The 23,576-nt window shown below is 36.1% G+C and overlaps 1 protein-coding gene across 6 annotated transcripts in view; it reads left to right on the forward strand.

Annotated features, from left to right (window-relative positions):
• Positions 1 to 15,611, forward strand: part of ak1 (adenylate kinase 1) — a 227,115-nt gene extending 211,504 nt beyond the window's left edge. For 3 of the 6 annotated variants that reach the window (XM_077213919.1, XM_077213920.1, XM_077213915.1), the window contains exons 2-7: positions 1,000 to 1,035; positions 4,132 to 4,167; positions 5,185 to 5,348; positions 7,283 to 7,399; positions 9,510 to 9,701; positions 15,525 to 15,611. In XM_077213919.1, the coding sequence (XP_077070034.1) occupies positions 1,029 to 1,035; positions 4,132 to 4,167; positions 5,185 to 5,348; positions 7,283 to 7,399; positions 9,510 to 9,701; positions 15,525 to 15,593 (585 nt within the window). In that variant the 5' untranslated portion in view covers positions 1,000 to 1,028 and the 3' untranslated portion in view covers positions 15,594 to 15,611. The remainder of the gene's footprint in view (positions 1 to 999; positions 1,036 to 4,131; positions 4,168 to 5,184; positions 5,349 to 7,282; positions 7,400 to 9,509; positions 9,702 to 15,524) is intronic. The other 3 variants (XM_077213916.1, XM_077213917.1, XM_077213918.1) reach the window with 1 other exon arrangement.
• Positions 15,612 to 23,576: the final 7,965 nt, after the last annotated feature.

Below are 23,576 nucleotides of genomic sequence, written 5' to 3' on the forward strand. Positions count from 1 at the left end.
TTACCCCACGTGTCTGTCGCAACCTCGTACATTTATACGATTTTTAAACTAAATAAACCAATTATGATTTATTTTCACACTAAATCGGTTGCTCCATCACTACTAGATAAAAACATATTTTTTTCTGCAATCATACACTATGGGAGGAGTGAAAAGCACAGTTTATAACCTGTTGTAGCCAGTACTACAGAAACATACTGTAACTTTCAAGACTCAAAACTTCCAGGAAGAGAGCATTTATTGTAACTAAACTAAATAGATCAACACATGAGCACATTTTACACTGATCAGCAGAAGCACTAGTGAAAATAGTCAAATGTGGTCGAAAGTGTGAAAGCTTGTGTTGTTCCTGCCTAGTGTGAAGCAGCTGAAACAAGTTACAAAAGGATCATTTCAAACGGACCTGAACAGGGGGAATACAACTTAAAGCCGAAATATTATGTAATTATATGTCTTCACTTTATTTTAAATACACTCATAAACCTATAATGATAATTCATATTTTAGAGCTGTCGGGACTGATTACGCGGGAAATTCCATCCGTGCGTCTCCGCGGGTCACGTGATATCTATAGATCCAGCAGTGGGTAGCATGAATCTGGAAATCTGTAGTCACAACGGACGAGAACAATTGACCACGGATTATTTCAAAACCTCCGAAGAATCATGGGTTTTAAAAACAAAACAAAATGTTATTTTTGTGTGACGTGTCCATCTGCTCGTGTACTCCGTCGGACTGCTTTCATCCGCGCAGAGCCGAAGCACAACCAAAACAATGTTCTTCCGCCGAACGCATGTACAGTAGTCTTAAAGGCGCAGCAGCACAAAACAGCTCGTTTAATTCTGTTATTAATTTCGGTATTTTTGGTATTATCTGCTCACATCCGACATGATTTTGCACCGACTGGTGGAGGTTCATTAGAGAATGAGTGACAGGACTTCAAATCAACAATACAAGTAGTCCCGTCTTTATATGGACTAATTTGTTTGTCTTTTATTGCAGGATAATCTCTCACATAACAGACAACCATGGCAGGTGAGCAGAACTTCTTTTATCTACAATATTTTATGGATTTATTATACGTACATTGGCGATTGTTTTATGGAGTCAGTCACTTGAATGAAAGAGAGATTGAGAGATTGTTAAAAGCAGATCAGATGTGTGAGGAATCACAATCCTTCAGGGAAGAGCCAAACATGGGTTAACTTACAGACAGATGGAGAAACTGACCTTTACACACACTTACACATGAGACGGACTGTCCTACTGGATCACTGTGAGAATTAATGTCAATGACAAACAGAAATATCGCGCTAACTGATGAATATATGCTACAACGAATAAGCAGATGGCAGCCCGAATATGACAACAAATAAACGTCTTAGCATTCGTCATCAAGATGTTATGGCCTCTGGCGACCTCATGTGGACATTCGTTGTATTGCAAGAGGCTCTTACAGTAGGCGCTATATACAGTGGTAATAATTAAGACAGTAACGAGAAAGAGGAAAAAATGCATACAACTACTCAATTTTTAAACAAGTTATTGATAACAAGAATTTGAAAAAAAAATCCATTCAAATAACCTATTTTTTGAGTGAATAGTCTCAGGTTGCGGTCACATGCCCAGAACGTCCCACTAACTTTAGGATTTCGTTCCCGTTTTATATTTGTATTTATTCATTTGAGAACCAAATAATAACATTCTAGGAACCTTCTTATAAACCAAGGTTCCTATAACGTTGCAGTGTGGTTATTTTAATAGCTTAAAAAGTTAACTTATACGTTCCCAAATCTTATAATAACCATGTAAAATAAATGTCCAATTAAAACGTTGCAGATGTTTTTGTGTAATGACCAATACAGAGCTCTGAAATTAGTTTAATACAGCATTTATGTTGAAATGAGGTAAATTAAAACGCGTTGTAATGATCAGATAAATCCAACTTTATAGCTAAAATATTAACTTACTTAAATATTAAAATATCTACTTACTGCAGTGCACGCGCTTTCTCTTGTCTTCCACAGAAAACCGCGCTTAATTTAAATATTAACGGTCATTTCGTTTTGGCTGACTGACTCGTTTATCGATCTCTTTATTGAATGATTACTTATTAATAGAAGAGAGAGTAATTATGATTTCGGGTAGATTTGACACCCTTATTGAAGAGAACATGATGTTAATCGAGAAGTTTTTGTGTTTTTGTTCAGTCTGTGGTGTAAAAAGGTGCATATAGCAATTAAAGAAAAAACACTTCAGCAAAACATGATCAGCTCAAAGTGTCCGAATCATTTTTGATCCCAAATTTATGGGCTATATATTTTGCTGGTAGTCACTGTATGAAGAATATTTGGGTATAATATGTCACGGTTTACTTTATTTTGCTCTCCTCGCTTACGTAAATGAACTATAGTGTCCTACACACTAGTAAAAATATATCAAAAATTATATCTGGTGTCTGAATAATTTTTGGTTTGACTGTACATATTAATGGACAGATTTAATCTTATTTAATCTTGTATATGATGGTTGATGTGCTCGGGTGATGTTCACTAATTAAACAAATTAAGATAAATTAGGAAAAAAGGATATTATTTGTATAATTCGGATATATATAGGCCTAGGCGTCCATACATCCGTCTTCCATACGCTTATGCTATACTGGATGATTAGGCTATACTGACGTACAGCGGGGTAATGATATCGGGGGAATGTTACAATAACGTTAGGGGAACGTTAAAGTGACGTTAGAATAACGTTCTACAAACTAAAACTTTACTGGCTAACTAAAAACAAACCTTAAAACAACTTTCTGGGACCAAAGATTCTTAGCAAAATTTTGCGTGCCAAAAAAATTATATTTTGCCAACAGTGTAGCGATTTATGAACACACAGCTCACACAATGACTTTCAAACCAATTCTGTTGGTCAGCGTGGGAAATTTGCATGACCATTTGAACGCAAGCGAAATCTGCGCAGTGAATGTTTATGTTGTAATTACCGTAACTATTCTGACTTGTAAAAAGCATTCCCGTGATCGTAGAAACTCATAATTACAACTTAAGACTCGTAATTTTCAGAGAACTATGATTTGTACCACGTGACTGCTCTATCACTCACAACCAAGATTTAATTTGGAGTTTAAAGTGCAAGATAAACGTATAAAGGCCCGTTCACACTAAGGACAATAACTATAGCCTAAATATAACGATAAAGATACAGTTCTTAAAATCGTTCTCAATATTAAAGAATAGCAGAGTTCATACCACAGTTCATATAACGGCATAGAGAAATTATATTATTGGAATCACTTTCAGAACGATTTTATCCTGCTGAACGATAAAAACATTGACAGCCAATCAGAATCAATCCTGCTGTAACGAGCTCGAGCATTTAAAGTGACAGACAAGCACGCTTAGAATAAACAGCACGAGATCATCCACTGTGGACGCTAATATAGTTATCTTTATAGTTATCTTGGTGTGAACGGGCATTAAGTCCGAGTCCGAACTGCTCCAAGTACACCTGATCACATGTCATCTCTTAATTACGGTAATAAATATATATAATTTTTGCCCTCACGCAATACTGTCAATCGCACTGATTCCTATTGAAATCCGAGCAACAGTAAATGTGACGGAGCTTTAATGACAAGCTCTTGTAGGCTACCTCTAAAGCTACACATATGATTACAATATACAGTATAAATAAATATACATACATAAAATGCAGAAGTTGTTGCGAAGAAAAAAAAAAAACCCTGGAATTTATTGTAATGGTTGCAGCCAAAGCTCATCATGTTTATATGTAGAGTTCAGGATCAAACCTGTTGTATGAAGCTCTTCACCGTTGCTAATGTGAGAAGTTGGCAACAGTTGCCATGGCGACCTCAAGCATTCAGATCAAGTGTGTGTCAGAAATGGGTTGTGGATGCTTGAGTAAACCAGCAATCGCTGTGGCGAAACCAGAGGGTAAAGTTTTTAGCCAGAAACATTCAAATCTTCAGATCCCAAGAGAGTTTGATAGGACTGAGATCTCAAATGATCAGTATTTCCACATAATAATGATGATAATAATGCAGTCTCTGTTGATTACATTTGGACTAATTTGAATGGATTTGTTGTTTCACAGATAAAATTAAAAATGCTAAGATCGTCTTTGTCGTGGGTAAGTTGAGTTACTTTTACATTTCACAACTTTGTAGAGTATAACCCGCATTTTTTCAGTGTGATTGAATTTGTACGTTTTTAAATAATGCACTGCTTTTCTATTCTGTTTGTTTGCTGATAAAATGTGTATATCACATAAAAATCATAGTAAACACGTGTCTCTCCATGTTTTTTTTTACAATGTACACTATACTGTTCAAACATATGAAATAATCAAGATTTTTAGTCTCTTCTGCTCACCAAGGCGGCATTTATGATCAAAAATACAGTAAAAACAGTGAAATATTATTCCGATCTAAATCAGCTGTTTTCCATGTGAATATATAGTAAAGTGTAATTTATTCCTGTGATCAAAGCTGAATTTTCAGCATCATTACTCCAGTCTTCAGTGTCACATGATCCTTCAGAAATGTTTATTATTGATTATTATCAATGTTCAAAAAAGTTGCTATTTCTGTGGAAACTAATACATTTTATTTTTCAGGATTCTTTTATGCATAAAAATTTCAAAAGAACAGCATTTATTAGAAATATAATATTTTGTAACATTATGAATGGCTTTACTGTCACTTTTGATCAGTTTAATGGGTCCCTGCTTAATAAATTGAGTATTTATCTATTTTTTTTTTTAAATCTAACTTTCACTAAACTTTTGAATGGAAATAAATCACGGTTAACACAAAAAGCAAAATAATAAATATATATATTAAGCAGTTTCCAAAACTGATAATAATCATAAATGTTTCCTGAGCATTAAATCATCATATTATAGTGATTTCTGAAGGATCATGTGACACTGAAGACTGGAGTAATGATGCTGAAAATTCAGCTTTAAATCACAGGAATAAATTACACTTTAGTATATATTCACATAGAAAACAGCTGATTTAAAGAACAATAATATTTCAGATTTTTACAGTATTTTTGATCATATAAATGCAGCTTTGGTGAGCTAGCAAGTTAATGAAGGTAGCACATTGTTAACTGATTGGTGTTTGTGTCTCCGTGTGGTCAGGCGGCCCCGGCTCTGGGAAAGGCACCCAGTGTGAGAAGATCGTGGCGAAGTACGGCTACACACACCTGTCCTCGGGTGACCTTCTGCGGGCCGAGGTGGCGTCCGGCTCCGACAGGGGAAAACACCTGCAGGCCATCATGCAGAAAGGAGAACTCGTGCCTCTGGTGAGTGCACATCTGTCCCGGGCCGCAGGGTTTCAAGTAACACACGCCAAATGTGGGTGAAAATCAACTAGTAACGCTGTCAAATCACTCTAGTCCAGTCATTTTAAGCCAAAATGGGAGTCACCCTAGAACAAATTGCAACAGAAGCAAACTCAACTGATTTTGCATTCTCAATATGTCCTGAGTAAGGGAAAAAAAGCCCTGAAGAAGTTTCGAAAAAGACCCAAATATACGACAAACGGTGCATAATCTAATTACGTATGCGCCAATTTGCATAAATACCCAAACAGATCTAAACATTGGGTATAGCAGGTGAAAATCTTGTTGACATATAACAGTAAAAGACTTAATGTTAAGGTGTGAATGGAACACATTTCGGCTACCGATGAACATTAATACATAGAGGCAGGAAGAAGTACTTTAGAAACCAGCCTTTTTTAATTATTATTGCAGAGATGGGGTTTGTGCATTTTGTACATTGTGTACGTAATTTAATTTTAGACCTTAAAGGATAAGTTCACCTCAAAACGAATATTTCCTAATAATTTACTCACCCCAATGCCAAGATATCCATGTCTTTCTTTCCTCAGTGGAAGAGAAATTACGTTTTTTGAGGAAAACATTTCTGGATTTTTCTTCGAATAATGGACTTCAATGACAACCAGCGTTTTGAAGTCCAAATCAATGCAGTTTCGAAGATCTTTGAAGTGCTTGAAAATGCTGTGTATGATCGCAGCTGAGGAGGAGGGGCTTATCTCGCGAAACGATAGGTCATTTAAAAAAAATAATTACCTATTCCGCCGGCGCCCGCGACATCGACAGTGACCTTTCAACGTGATGACGTAGTTCCCGGCGCGTTGCAGATCAGCTCAATCCGAACAATTGTAGTTAAAAAGTATATATATATATATATATTTTTTTTTTGTGTGGAAAATGACCTATCGTTTCACGAGATAAGCCCCTCCTCCTCAGCTGATCGTGCACAGACTGTTGAAGCTCTTCAAAGACCTTCGAAACTGCATTGATTTGGACTTCAAAACGCCGGTTGTCATTAAAGTCCATTATTCGAAGAAAATGTTTTCCTCAAAAAACGTAATTTCTCTTCCACTGAGGAAAGAAAGACATGTAAATTAAAGTAAATTATTAGGAAATTTTCATTTTGAGGTGAACTAATCCTTTAACATTAAGTCTTTTACTGTTATATGTCAACAAGATTCAACAAGACATTTTCACCTGCTATACCCAATGTTTAGATTTAGATGTTTTGGGTATTTATGCAAATTAGCACATCCTTTATTAGATTATGCACCGTTTGTCCATGTTAACAAACAATTTTAAAAAACTTGTAATAAATTTTTTGTTTGTCTTGATGTAATCAACTCAGTAATTTTCATGATGATATTTAAAGGTTAAAATTTTTAGCCTATTCACGTGAGAAAAAGAATGAAGATGCGTATGAATAGGATATATTTGGGTCTTTTTCAAAACTTTCCCCTAATGGGATTCTTCTGGGCTTTTTTTTTCCTTACTTTGAGGATACAAAATCAGTTGAGTTTGCTTCTGTTGCAATTTGTTCAACCTTTTTTCATAAAACGACTGGACTACTAGACAATTTGGCGTTTTGCTTATTATGTTTACTCGCTTTGCTGGGGAAGTTCGTGTATAGCCGGTGCACACTGTGAGATTTTGGCCACGATTTGTCCGTCTGAGACAAATTTTGCAAATCCTAAAAGATTCCTTTAATCCTAGGCTAAAATCTGAAGTCTTTGATCGTTAGTTTGATCGACCGATGATTAATGGCTGTTGCGATCAAATTTGACCTCAGATGCAATTCTGTAACTTAAAAATTTAGTAGCCAAATTGGCCGGTGAGTGAAAAAGTTAATTTCAAACCGTGGCTGCAACTATAAAGGGATGATGTTCTGCTTTCTGCAGGACACGGTCCTGGACATGATCAAAGACGCCATGATCGCCAAGGCGGACGTGTCGAAGGGTTACCTGATCGACGGATACCCTCGAGAAGTCAAACAGGGAGAGGAGTTCGAGAAGAAGGTAGAAGAACCCATCAATCTCAGGAACTGACCTCAGATTTCAGGTTTTCGTATCATCTGTAATCAACATAGTAGGGGTCGTGAACCTACACTGGTCTCACGGTTCGGTTCGATTACGATTATCACGTCATCGATTCAGTTCAATTCGATATGGCGATGCATTACGATGCACTGCATCCTCAATTTTAAATTTTACTTCAAAAGTGATGTGTGTGTGCGTGTTCGCCTGTTCGGGAAGTCGCTGCGACAGAAACAGTGACATTCCAGTTTAAGTTTGAAGGGAGTAAAGCCTGTTTATGCCATTAAGAAAATGAAATTATGTCAAATCAATTTTGTTGTAAAGGAATGTTCATTTAAAAGCAGCGCTCATTCATCAGTGTATCAACCGTCGCCGAGTCGCTGTTGAAGTGACGAACATCCATTTATAATCACGTGTAACGACACAGAATAATTGTAATTTGACCGTCGGGTGCGGATACTTAATCAGAGAGCATTATTGTGGCGGACGGATGATTTGTGTGACGCTGGAGCTCATCTTACTCTGCAGGCGCTAACAGCTCGCGGTGAACACGGCTAACGTGGTTTATCAAGTTAGTGTATTACCTCCTGCATGTTATATTTGTGTGTGAAATGAGCGCACACAGTGTGTGTATTCTCCAAGTCGTGCACCAGGTTGTTCATAAAAGCTGAAATGTGCCCAGATGTAGGCTTTTAAAGCATTTTTAATCACTCGCACTCGCGTCTCGCCTCCCTCTGCTAGTGTATGCTACCGCGACAAAGCACACACGCGATAAATGACGCCAGAGAAGCGTCAGTACATTATAATCGGTTATATTCCATTACTGAACCGATACCGAATCGTCCTCGTCTGCATCGTAGAAACGATTAATTTCGACACCGCTACAACATAGACTTTCAGATCTTCATTTTCCATCATTAACTCAAAGCCAAAGCCTAAAGCGCTACGTTATTTTAGCATTGGAAGTTATAAATTAAATTGATAACTGATGCCTTGAAATAAACCACACATTATAACTGAACATAGCAGAAATTACACTGCATATTAGGATTGAAATTTGTTGTTTTTTTGGGCATGTAAAAAATATATAGAGTAAAATACTTGGGGGGGGGGGTTCTTGTTACTCAACAAGGATGCAGTAAACTAGTCAAAAGTCATTTATAGTGTTATAAAAGATTTCTGTTTCAAATAAATGCTGAACTTTCTGTTCATCAAAGAATCCTGGGAAATAAAATGCATCAGTTTACGCAAAAATATAAAGCAGCGCAACTGATTTCAACATTGATGATAAGTAACAAAATAAATTACAATAATTGATAAAATAAAAGCTTTGATCGCAGTAATAAATTATATTTCAGAATATATTCACTTAGAAAACGGCAATTTTAAATTGTAATAATATTTTAAATTTTTAACTGTATTTTTGAGCTGTCTTGATGAGCAGAGGAGACTTTCAAAAACATTTTTAACAATAATGCAAAAATTATCTGCCAATGTGGTAAGAAAAATGTTCTTGTTTTCCATTTGAATTAAGATTATTTTTCTTGTTTTTTCTTTTGAATTAAGATTATTTTTCTTGTTTTTCGTTTGAATTAAGATTATTTTTCTTGTTTTTCGTTTGAATTAAGATTATTTTTCTTGTTTTTCGTTTGAATTAAGATTATTTTTCTTGTTTTCCATTTGAATTAAGATTATTTTTCTTGTTTTTCGATTGAATTAAGATTATTTTTCTTGTTTTCCATTTGAATTAAGATTATTTTTCTTGTTTTCCATTTGAATTAAGATTATTTTTCTTGTTTTCCATTTGAATTAAGATTATTTTTCTTGTTTTTCATTTGAATTAAGATTATTTTTCTTGTTTTTCGTTTGAATTAAGATTATTTTTCTTGTTTTCCATTTGAAGTAAGATTATTTTTTCTAAATTCTCCAGAAAACAAGATATAATTTCTTATTTAGATAAGAAAATTTAGATATTTGGACTGAAAACAAGACCAAAATACTGAATAAGAAAAGCATTTTTTGCAGTGTAGTTCTACCGTCAGTAAGTCACGAATCTCCTGTGTGTGTGTGTGTATTGTGTGTGTTGGCTCAGATCGGCGCTCCGGCTCTGCTGTTGTACATCGATGCGAAGGGCGAGACGATGGTGAAGAGACTCATGAAGCGCGGAGAGACCAGCGGCCGAGCCGACGACAACGAGGAGACCATTAAGAAGAGGCTGGATCTGTATTACAAAGCCACCGAACCCGTCATCGCGTTCTACGAGCAGCGCGGCATCGTGAGGAAGGTATTATATTCTCCTGAGAAACATCATTCAGCAACACTTCTCACTGGCTGCGTTTACAGGCACAACTTCTGCTTCAATCCGACTCAATTCATTCTGATTGTTGAATCTAAACGTAGTGTTTATGAACGCTAAACATGTGATCGGGTTGATGTGCGCGTTTATATTTCACAAGCTTCAAATCAGAAAAGATTTTTTTGACATAAACACACTGCACAAATAGAGTTTGCTCATAATAACTATTCTCCTACATTGGTTCTTTATTTGTTTTAAACAACAGACTTAATATATATCCATTTCTGGTCATAATTTTAAGACGATGAGCGTGTGAACCTTTGTGCCGCTGCTTATATTTATCGTTTATTATTATTAGCGTATATAGATTACGCTATTTCAACATCATTACGCTATTTCTACATCATTACGTTATTTCAACATCATTACGCTATTTTAACGTCATTACGCTATTTTAACATCATTACGCTATTTCTACATCATTACGCTATTTTAACGTCATTACGCTATTTTAACATCATTACGCAATTTCTACATCATTACGCTATTTCAGCATCATCACGCTATTTTAACATCATTACGCTATTTCTACATCATTACGTTATTTCAACATCATTACGCTAGTTTAACGTCATTACGCTCTTTCTTCATCATTACGCTATTTTAACTTCATTACGCTATTTTAACATTACGCTATTTCTACATCATTGCGCTATTTTACCATCATTGCGCTATTTCTACATCATCACGCTATTTCTACATCATTACGCTATTTCTACATCATTACGCTATTTTAACGTCATTACGGTATTTCAACGTCATTACTATATTTCTACTTCATTACGTTATTTCTACATCATTACGTTATTTCAACATCATTACGCTATTTCAACGTCATTACGCTATTTCTACATCATTACGTTATTTCTACATCATTACGTTATTTCAACATCATTACGCTATTTCTACATCATTACGTTATTTCAACATCATTACGCTATTTTAACGTCATTACGCTATTTTAACATCATTACGCTATTTCTACATCATTACGCTATTTTAACGTCATTACGCTATTTTAACATCATTACGCTATTTCTACATCATTACGCTATTTCAGCATCATCACGCTATTTCTACATCATTACGCTATTTCTACATCATTACGTTATTTCAACATCATTACGCTAGTTTAACGTCATTACGCTCTTTCTTCATCATTACGCTATTTTAACGTCATTACGCTATTTTAACATTACGCTATTTCTACATCATTGCGCTATTTTACGATCATTGCGCTATTTCTACATCATCACGCTATTTCTACATCATTACGCTATTTCTACATCATTACGCTATTTTAACGTCATTACGGTATTTCAACGTCATTACTATATTTCTACTTCATTACGTTATTTCTACATCATTACGTTATTTCAACATCATTACGCTATTTTAACGTCAATACGCTATTTCTACATCATTACGTTATTTCTACATCATTACGTTATTTCAACATCATTACGCTATTTTAACGTCATTACACTCTTTCTTCATCATTACGCTATTTTAACGTCATTACGCTATTTTAACATTACGCTATTTCTACATCATTGCGCTATTTTACCATCATTGCGCTATTTCTACATCATCACGCTATTTCTACATCATTACGCTATTTCTACATCATTACGTTATTTCAACATCATTACGCTATTTCTACATCATTACGCTATTTTAACATCATTACGCTATTTCTACATCATTGCGCTATTTTAACATCATTACGCTATTTCAACGTCATTACACTATTTCTACATCATTACGCTATTTCAGCATCATTACTCTATTTCTACATCATTACGCTATTTTAACGTCATTGCGCTATTTCAACGTCATTACGCTATTTTACATCATTACGCTATTTCAACATCATTACGCTCTTTCTTCATCATTACGCTATTTTAACGTCATTACGCTATTTTAACATTACGCTATTTCTACATCATTGCGCTATTTTAACATCATTACGCTATTTCTACATCATTACACTATTTTAACGTTATTACGCTATTTTAACATCGCGCTATTTCTACATCATTACGCTATTTCTACATCATTACGTTATTTTAACATCATTACGCTATTTCTACATCATTACGCTATTTTAACATCATTACGCTATTTCTACATCATTGCGCTATTTTAACATCATTACGCTATTTCAACGTCATTACGCTATTTCTACATCATTACGCTATTTCAGCATCATTACGCTATTTCTACATCATTACGCTATTTTAACGTCATTACGCTATTTCAACGTCATTACGCTATTTTACATCATTACGCTATTTCAACATCATTACGCTCTTTCTTCATCATTACGCTATTTTAACGTCATTACGCTATTTCTACATCATTGCGCTATTTTAACATCATTACGCTATTTTAACGTCATTACACTATTTCTACATCATTACGTTATTTCTACATCATTACGTTATTTCAACATCATTACGCTATTTCAACGTCATTACGCTATTTCTACATCATTACGTTATTTCTACATCATTACGTTATTTCAACATCATTACGCTATTTTAACGTCATTACGCTCTTTCTTCATCATTACGCTATTTTAACGTCATTACGCTATTTTAAAATTACGCTATTTCTACATCATTGCGCTATTTTACCATCATTGCGCTATTTCTACATCATCACGCTATTTCTACATCATTACGCTATTTCTACATCATTACGTTATTTCAACATCATTACGCTATTTCTACATCATTACGCTATTTTAACATCATTACGCTATTTCTACATCATTGCGCTATTTTAACATCATTACGCTATTTCAACCTCATTACGCTATTTCTACATCATTACGCTATTTCTACATCATTACGCTATTTTAACGTCATTACGCTATTTCAACGTCATTACGCTATTTTACATCATTACGCTATTTCTACATCATTACGCTATTTCAACATCATTACGCTATTTCTACATAATTACGCTATTTCTACATAATTACGCTATTTCTACATCATTACGCTATTTCTACATCATTACACTATTTTAACGTCATTACGCTATTTCAACGTCATTGCGCTATTCTACATCATTACGCTATTTCTTCATTTTTACGCTATTTCTACATCATTACGCTATTTTAACGTCATTACGCTATTTTAACATTACGCTATTTCTACATCATTGCGCTATTTTAACATCATTACGCTATTTCTACATCATTACACTATTTTAACGTTATTACGCTATTTTAACATCGCGCTATTTCTACATCATTACGCTATTTCTACATCATTACGTTATTTTAACATCATTACGCTATTTCTACATCATTACGCTATTTTAACATCATTACGCTATTTCTACATCATTGCGCTATTTTAACATCATTACGCTATTTCAACGTCATTACGCTATTTCTACATCATTACGCTATTTCAGCATCATTACGCTATTTCTACATCATTACGCTATTTTAACGTCATTACGCTATTTCAACGTCATTACGCTATTTTACATCATTACGCTATTTCAACATCATTACGCTCTTTCTTCATCATTACGCTATTTTAACGTCATTACGCTATTTCTACATCATTGCGCTATTTTAACATCATTACGCTATTTTAACGTCATTACACTATTTCTACATCATTACGCTATTTCTACATCATTACGCTATTTTAACGTCATTACGGTATTTCAACGTCATTACTATATTTCTACATCATTACGTTATTTCTACATCATTACGTTATTTCAACATCATTACGCTATTTCAACGTCATTACGCTATTTCTACATCATTACGTTATTTCTACATCATTACGTTATTTCAACATCATTACGCTATTTTAACGTCATTACGCTCTTTCTTCATCATTACGCTATTTTAACGTCATTACGCTATTTTAAAATTACGCTATTTCTACATCATTGCGCTATTTTACCATCATTGCGCTATTTCTACATCATCACGCTATTTCTACATCATTACGCTATTTCTACATCATTACGTTATTTCAACATCATTACGCTATTTCTACATCAATACGCTATTTTAACATCATTACGCTATTTCTACATCATTGCGCTATTTTAACATCATTACGCTATTTCAACCTCATTACGCTATTTCTACATCATTACGCTATTTCTACATCATTACGCTATTTTAACGTCATTACGCTATTTCAACGTCATTACGCTATTTTACATCATTACGCTATTTCTACATCATTACGCTATTTCAACATCATTACGCTATTTCTACATAATTACGCTATTTCTACATCATTACGCTATTTCTACATCATTACACTATTTTAACATCATTACGCTATTTCAACGTCATTGCGCTATTCTACATCATAATTACGCTATTTCTTCATTTTTACGCTATTTCTACATCATTACGCTATTTTAAGGTCAGTGCGCTATTTCAACATCATTACGCTATTTTAACGTCATTGCGCTATTTCAACATCATTACGCTATTTTAACGTCATTGCGCTTTTTCAACATCATTACGCTATTTTAACGTCATTGCGCTATTTCAACATCATTACGCTATTTTAACGTCATTGCGCTATTTCAACATCATTACGCTATTTTAACGTCATTGCGCTATTTCTACATCATTACGCTATTTTAACGTCATTGCGCTATTTCAACATCATTACGCTATTTCTACATTACGCTATTTCAACATCATTACGCTATTTTAACGTCATTGCGCTATTTCAACATCATTACGCTATTTCTACATCATTGCGCTATTTCTACATCATTACGCTATTTTAACGTCATTGCGCTATTTTAACATCATTACGCTATTTTAACGTCATTGCGCTATTTCAACATCATTACGCTATTTTAACGTCATTGCGCTATTTCAACATCATTACGCTATTTTAACGTCATTGCGCTATTTCAACATCATTACGCTATTTTAACGTCATTACGCTATTTCAACATCATTACGCTATTTCAACGTCATTGCGCTATTTCTACATCATTACGCTATTTTAACGTCATTGCGCTATTTCAACATCAATACGCTATTTCTACATTACGCTATTTCAACATCATTACGCTATTTTAACGTCATTGCGCTATTTCAACATCATTACGCTATTTCTACATCATTGCGCTATTTCTACATCATTACGCTATTTTAACGTCATTGCGCTATTTTAACATCATTACGCTATTTTAACGTCATTGCGCTATTTCAACATCATTACGCTATTTTAACGTCATTGCGCTATTTCAACATCATTACGCTATTTTAACGTCATTGCGCTATTTCAACATCATTACGCTATTTTAACGTCATTGCGCTATTTTAACATCATTACGCTATTTTAACGTCATTGCGCTATTTCAACATCATTACGCTATTTTAACGTCATTGCGCTATTTCAACATCATTATGCTATTTTAACGTCATTACGCTATTTCAACATCATTACGCTATTTTAACGTCATTGCGCTATTTCAACATCATTACGCTATTTCAACGTCATTGCACATGCGCAGTATTTCAGTTTCGGTTTTCAGTCCGATTAAGTGTTTACATGTTCTCTCGATCAGATTAGAAAAGGAATAAACTCCCCTTTCAATCCGATCGAAATGTAATTCGTATAAAGCTCAAATCCCATTACTAGCGTATTATTTGGTTGCATGTAAACGTAGCCATTGATCGTCTGTGTTAGTAGTTCTCTGTTTAACCCGATGAATGATTTCTCTCTCGTCCTCCAGATAAACTCTGAGCTGCCGGTGGACGAGGTATTTGCAATTGTTGAAAAAGCTATTGATGAGCTGAAGTAAAAAGCACTTGACGGCAAACCCTGGTTTCTTTTGCTTTTTTTTCTCATATATATTCGCCATCTCTGTCTTTATAGAGCCTAGTATATACTCTCTTCAAACTACCGAAGGATTCAAAAACCTTCCGACTCGACATACAGAAATGCCCTTTTCTGTGTGTGTGTGTGTGTGTGTGTGTGTGTGTGTGCATTCACTGTTCAAACACACCAATCCAGACTTTAATCAAGCAAACCTCAGGGCCGGATTATCCATAGACGGGATTGGGCGAATGTCCTGGAGCACCAGCCAATAGGGGGGCATCCAGGGCCGGATTATCCAATGGGCATCATGGGGCACAAGCGAGTGGAAGAAAAAAATCATTTATTTTTCACATTTCCGATAACGGAGCGTATATTCTTTTTGGGCAAAAAGACGTGCGCCACTAAATATCTACCGTGGCATAGGTCATAAGTCTCAAGCGTTATATTTTGCCAACAAACTAAAATTGAAACCATATCATATAAAATTGATTTGGCTTTGTGCCTTTATAAAACAGCACAAGACTTTAATTAAGTAGACTATATAGGCATTCTGTTTAAAGGAAAGTCACATGATCAGCATTGAGATCTGGTGTTTTCTCCAAAATAAAAGCTCAAGGGTTTATTTCTTGCTAGTGAAGAAATTAGGACAAACGTCTTGGAATTTTCCTATACTAAAGTGTAATGTAAAATATACTTTTGAAATATTTATTTTTATTTACACTGTACATTTATTGGCTATTTGGATTTTATGTCATAGTAATAATTATATAAACCATTATTATAATAATTGTTTGGCATCCTAAAACACCAGTGATAATGTAATGTGGACTGATCATAACTGAAAAGATGTTTGAGCCCTCTTTAATGTCCAGGTACAAGTCAATGCATTTTCTTTGTTCAATGAGCACAGTTGAAGCTCTTAATTTTGAGAATTGATTGATGCATTTAACCTTAAAATGTACAAAATATTCTTACGGGGGACCATGCCCCTCAAAAGGCACAGAGGTCCACCCAACATTTTTTACAAAATCCTATCGGAAAGAACGATCATTTATGAACTTTACTCCAGAATTGTACAACAAAGTTCCTTTTAAGTCAGTTAAACGGTTAATGCCCAATTAAAAAGTCCCTGGACAAACTACAACCCCTCTTATTGTGGCTCTTATTGTGTCCAGGGGCCTCTGAACTCTTAATCCGGCCCTGGCAAACCTTCACAAGTTCTTGTTCTTTAGTGCACAAGATTGAAAAACATCTCTACAGTTTGATTGATGATTATAAAACGGATAGTTGCGTTCCTTGGTTGTGATTGGTTGAGCTGTGGTCAAAGCCTGTTCCAGAAGTAAAAACCCCATAAGGACTTATAAACCACGTATAAACCTTTAAAGGGGGGGGTTGATTATGATTTCACTATTTTAACTTTAGTCAGTGTGTAATGTTGCTGTTTCAGTAATGACGCTCAAAGTTCAAAATACCACTTCTTCTTACATTTTTACTTGAATGTAAATTAATATTTGTTTCTTTTTGGCATTAACATGCATAACTATCTGAGTATTATTTCAGTATCATAGATTTAATTAATATTTTGAGTTTTTTTTTTTTATTCTTTCCTTTTATTTTAGTTAAAGCTTTAATCATTTTGATGTATATATTTTTTATTTTCACATATATTTTTAAAAAAAGTTTTAAAAATATTTAATAAACTATAGTTTTTATTAATTTTTTATTTCAGTTTTAGTTTGAAATGAAAATGCAAAATGCTGCAACTAGCTGAAAGGCTACTTAGTTTTCCTTCAGTTAAAGTTTATTCTATTTCAAATTATGAAAATGAAAAGATCCCTGTGGTGAAAATCCATCTTTTAATGTTGTTTATGTGTCTGTGTGGTGTTTTTAATATGCTTTAAGACAAACTATGTGTAAATTCATAAGTCGACAGCATTGCTGAGTATTTTCTCCTTAAAACTGCAGTGAACCAAAGACAGTCTCAAAAACACGGTTTGAAATCGCTGGTGTTTCTGACGTCACAAACTACCTTGTAACCAATCAGATCAACGTGTGATCGTCAACGAGTGGATCTCTGAGTGAGTGAGTGATTGGAGGCGGGGCTCATTTGCATATTCATAGAACCGCGCATATTAAATGAGGCAAGGGTGTCAAATTACATTCAAGATATTTTAAGACATTTTTTAAGAACAAAAACTTTAAATATGTGATTTTGATGATCAAAGATGTGTTTTAAGGGGTAAAATGATTGAGTACAGGGGAACTTTAATGGTTTTAGCCGTAGTTAACTATAATAACTGGTGCTGTGGTGTCAGCACTGCTCTCTAGTGGACAGAACTGCTCACTGAACTGAACAATGGTGATAATGGTAATGAGACCCAAAGGTGTCCGAACAACACAAACACAGTCAGGATGTTTCCTGGTGTTTCAGACTCACGGATCCAGTTGTTTTTACTTCCGACGCTGGAACACTGCGGGATCATCACTGGATCCTCACACACACACACACACACACACACACACACGCTAACTCTCACGCATCTGGCGTGACACTCACGCATTCAGCCTCAATCTCACGGTCTCACGCTCAACAAAGAAATCTCACGCTAAATTAGACATTCTTCTGTGCTGTATTTTTTTCCCACTCATGTGCACTAATTTCCGAATTACTATAAGCAAGTTCAGGCTCTGATTGAACCTCTGCATTTTCTCACGCAGAGAAAAATCGCGGACAAAGAGGACACTGACACCGACAGACTAGACAGAAATGGTTACTTTTGATATGGAACAAATTCTCAGCTGTCAGATTCTGTCGATATTTCCAACGTTTTGGCGCTTTTAAATGCGACAGATCGCTGTAGCGCGTCAGCTCAAACGCCCCCACCCCGTAAACAAATCTCACTCCAGGCAAAACTCAAAAGTTGGCTACTCTGACACACACTTCTCGCACGCTTCCCGTGCGCCGAACAACACTTCTCCAGGTTTCCGCGGAGGAACACTCGTCTGAAGAGGAAGAGGAAGAAGAAGAGAATGTGTCCTGAAGAACAAAAGTCAGGTTATGTTTGGAATGTCACACATTCGCAGACGCGTCTGAACACATCTGGAAGGAAGTGTGTGTGTGTGTGTGCGTGTGTTTGTGTTATTGTGTGAAAAATATGTATACAAAATGTATAATTCATCAAACTTTGGGGTCCTTCGGTCCAAATGGACCCGACCGCATTTAAATATTTTTTTTAAAAAATCATAGCTTCATCGGAATGGTCTGAAATTTAGTGAATTTTTTGGTACTTGGTATATGAACATCCAAAAAAATTGGGGACAGGATTTGAATAATCTAAGTGGTTGTAAAAAAATTGTCACACTCAGGACCTTCGGGTCCAAATGGACCCGGATAGGAAATCAATGGCAAATTGGCAAAAATGTGAAAATACCGAGTTTTTTTGTGCGTACAATCTACAAATCAGCCACGATACAGAAAAAAAGTACACAACAGTGAAGGGGTGAATCTATAAAACATCAAGAGTGCAAAACAGACACATCCACACACACGCGCACGCGCACACGCACACGCACACACACACACACACGCACACGCACACGCACACGCACACGCACACACACACACACACACACACACACACACACACACACACACACACACACACACACACACACACACACACTTTTATACATGAACAAACCAATAAATTCAGATTACCTATGTGTTTTGCATTTTTAAAATGCTCAGTTTGTCCACCAGATGGCATCCATCTCATTTCAAAAATTGCTTTCATGAGGTCTAGGCTTGACTCTAAAATGAAATACAGCTTTAAAAAAAATATTTTCATAAAATTCTCAAAACACCAAAAAAGAAAAGAAAAAAATATTATAAAAAACAAGTAAAAAAAATAAAATTATGATTTTCTTTTAATAAATATGAATCCCACCCTTCCGGCCCATTTGGACCCGAAGGTCCTGAGTGTGACTCTGAAATGAAGGACCCCAGAGGGTTAAATAGATGAGTTGCTTCTCAATCAGGTGCAGAGAGAGAGATTGAGCAAGGGATGATCCATATTAAGGTGGGGGAGGTTGGAATTTTAAATTGACACAGTATGGAAATTGTAATTGTTTTACCCAGCATTTAATCTTTGTGCCGAACATTATAATTGCGCTACTGCCCTGTACTGTATGAGTTTGATTAGAAAGAAGATGTGCTGTGTTATTTTGTGTTACCGATTTGGAATAAAGCCCCTCTTCTTCAATCAATGGTATATTCCTCGCGTGTTGCACTCGAAGAGAGGTGTGCATGAAGGTAAATGATGACATAAAGAATCGCATGCGCAGGGTAAGATTTGTGAAAGAGTAGCCTACATAAGATTGCAAGCGTAAAATAAATTTGCATGCGCATGATTTGTAAAGGTGTAAATCGCCCTTCAAGTGTAAGAAAAAAATATTTGCATCATTTAACTGTTATTCGTAATGTATTTTGAAGCTGCAGCTTCATGCTAACGCAAAATAAATAAGATCTGTATTCTTCAGACTTAAATTTTTCCGCGCTTACACGTTTGGCACGGTTTTTTGCGCACAAATGTGGGCAAAAGCATTGCCGGCCTGTGAACAGCAATTTACAAGCGAAAACAACAGAGGCAGGAAGTCCAAAAGAGATGAATTGCGTACAGTCAAACTTTGTGTAAAAAAATTAACTGTTGCAAATGTCTAAATGACTTGTTGTGTGCATGAGGCAAAAAGATTCCGAAAAACCCGATTTGTACAGTTGGGTCTTTCTTTTTCCTGCGCTTCCAGTTTTGGCAGATTCTCTCATAGACATCATATAGAGCTAGACGCCCTATTGGCCGCTGTGGCGCAAGAAATGGGGCCGCCATCTTAAACCGGTCATACTCCTATTTGTGTTGCATAGCAGCAGTAGATGCAAAGTCCTTTTAGGCAAGTCATGCCACTCGGCCGCCATCTTGGCAGCTATTTCGGACTAACAAGACCAGGCTCCTATCTAAATGAATGGGCAGAGAGTCAGAACTGCACATTCACTGGTCACCGGGACATAAAAACTGCATGTATAGAAACAAGTGGAGCCAGACGATAGGCTCCCTTCTCTCCCTCTCTGACGTGCGCGCGCTGCACGGTTTGAAGCACAGTATGTGTGAGCTCTCGCTCGCTCGCTCTAGATTCTGGGAGATTTGAACTAATTTGCGCGCATCAGGGAGCCGCTATAAATATGCGGTAGACACTTGGGATGTCTGATATTTACCCAACGCACACATACACTGCATATCAAATCTGCCGCCTTTTCAAACAGTAACGTATTTTTCACTGTCGCAAACCTCAACTGTGCGCATGCGTCAGTGGAACCAGACGATAGGCTTAAATGTTTCCCGGCTTGACTGTTAAAGGCAGACGATTGGCTTTCCAGTGGGAGGGGCGGGACATGTTCATACAACCGCCATCTTTGGCGTTACGGGTTTTCCCGATATAGTTGTATTGAGGATTGAGTAAGTGGCATATCTCTATAAATAGTCTCTGATAGATGCCAGAGCGCTGTGCAGCATATTCAGCCTCAAATCGGCGGACCATCACTCGGGGATTACTTTTCACAAGTAAGATTTAACATTTAACATTACCGTACTATTAGTTGTATTTTGTGAACAAAATATTAAATGTGTCGTGTATCGTAGCTACGTGTATGTCCTTTGCAGCAAAAAAAACAGCGTGAAAATCAGTTCGGTATTCAGTGAGAAATGATTAATTAAATGCGCTGGCAGCTCATTGCACCTGCCAATCACATTACACTGAGCGGAGCGGGTGACCGGTGTAAGATGGCGGCCCCACGGCTCGTACGCGCCAATAGGCAGTAGCGGTCGATAGAGTATGGGATCTCTGCGGAAAAAAAGTGGGTGTTTCTAAATTTGTGGTCGTTTTCAAACTGGTGGGTGTTTATAAATCATGCAATGAAAATGATGCCTTTCACCTGACCCCGCCCCTAAACCTACCCTCACTGTGACATGGGCAAATCAGGTAACGCGCTTGAAAACGCCCCTCTGTCGCCCACTGATCTGGGAACTCCTATTACTGTCCTGCAGAGACCTATATTTGGGTCGATAGGGCGTCTATCTATATGATGTTTTTGGATTCTCTCACTCACTTGGTTTTGCAAGCGCAAAGAGGAGGGCGGGTCCACCTTCATCATGTAGCCAATCAGATGAGCTTCTCGCTGACACTCGATTTACTCGGATCTGATTGGTTCAATAAACACGCCAGTCGCCAGAACACATCTTTATTTTCATTTGGCTCAGAAATGTTTTCATTGCCGAAATGGTACTTTCGGTACTTGGTAATGGTTCGGTAATACTGTTAGTGTGTTAAATAGATGGTTCTTCATGTTTAATATAGTACATAAACTGTATCGCTTTAAACGTGCGATTGTGTCATATTTCTATGAACTGTATAAAATCTGAAGTATCAGTTAATGTCCTATGTTAATTTTCATAAGTATGAGGACGCTTGTTAATGTTAATCTGTGTGTTAACGAGTGTGCTGCACCGAGTGAAATTGCGCGCCAGTAATCGGCGGTGCATTTTGGGTAATGTAGTTCATGACTTAAAGCATGTTATGTGTGTTAAGGAGATGAAACTCTGAATTGTTACTTAGATATTGTAAGTTGCCTGCATATTAGAAATATGGGACAATGTACTAACTGAATGATTTATTTGCAGATTGTCAATCCAGAACAGATGATTGTGACACTGTCCCATTTTATGCTTGCAGGTATATCATGTGCATTTGATCTGATTTAACTGGAGTACAAGGTTATGAGATGCATTATAGCATAGTGTCGAACGCTGCACTAAGATCAAGTAAAACTAGTTTTGAAATACATCCACAACATCATACTGCATGAAAGATGCAGCTTGTTATTATTTCTTTTGGAGAAAGTGTGAAAGATCTTAACATTTGCCAAAAATTTAACTTTTTTTGTTGTTATTAAAAAACAAACAAACAAGCGCACCCAGCCCAGGTGACAAGTAGTAACGCAAAAGTAATGTAACCCATTACTTTTCATACGAAGTATCTAAGTAACGCAATTAGTTACTCTTTTTTTGGGAGTAATGCAATATTGTAATTTTCCCCAACTTTCCCCAACACTGCTCATTAGTCCTGCATTACTTCCATTAATGACGGACCTTTATTCTAAAGTGTTGCCCAAATATGTTCAATGTTAATGTAAGTAAATCATAAATCAGCTTCAGCAAACGGCTCAGTCTAAACTCCCGCCTGTCACTTGACGGATCCTCTGAGGGCCATAAGGAAAGCCAGGGCCCCGCGCAGACACTTGCCCTTTGTGTAATGTGTTGTTTGCTGATGACATGGAAACGAGTGGCACCGCGTTCAGACCGACAGACAGAGCAGTGTTTCCTGCGATTGAGTGTGTGTGACGTGCAGAATGGGCTTCATGTTGTTTGTTCACGTACATCAGAAGCAGCTTTGAAGACTGAAGGACACACACTCACTTTTATCTCTGTAAAAACAACACACGATTGTCCATCATTTCTAATGAGTGAAACTGGTAATAGTCCATTTAAAAAGTTAAGTCGGATGAATATTTATTTCAACAGTACACATAACAACTTATTCAAGCAAATCACATGCAAAAAGGTTTGTACAATTGTCTGTAATTTGCACAATAACTAATGAGTTGATTCTCTGTGAAATTGTCACTCTTCACAACTTCTTAACATTCTTTCATTGTGTGAGTCATCACATGCAAGAAATGATCCATTCAGTTTTCAGAACATGTCAGATATGCACGTATATTCTATAAATATCTGACATGGAATGTTTGTAATGTCTGCTAAGTTGGCAAATGGCCTGCCATTGTAATGAAATAGGAATCACAATCTTACAAATCCACCAATTATATATGCAGCTGCTACTGTACTGTATAAATCGGCAC

This window comes from Siphateles boraxobius, unplaced genomic scaffold (genome assembly GCF_051911475.1).
Source record: "Siphateles boraxobius isolate OS27281-9 unplaced genomic scaffold, OSU_SipBor_1 67, whole genome shotgun sequence".
NCBI classification, from domain to species: Eukaryota; Metazoa; Chordata; class Actinopteri; order Cypriniformes; family Leuciscidae; genus Siphateles; species Siphateles boraxobius.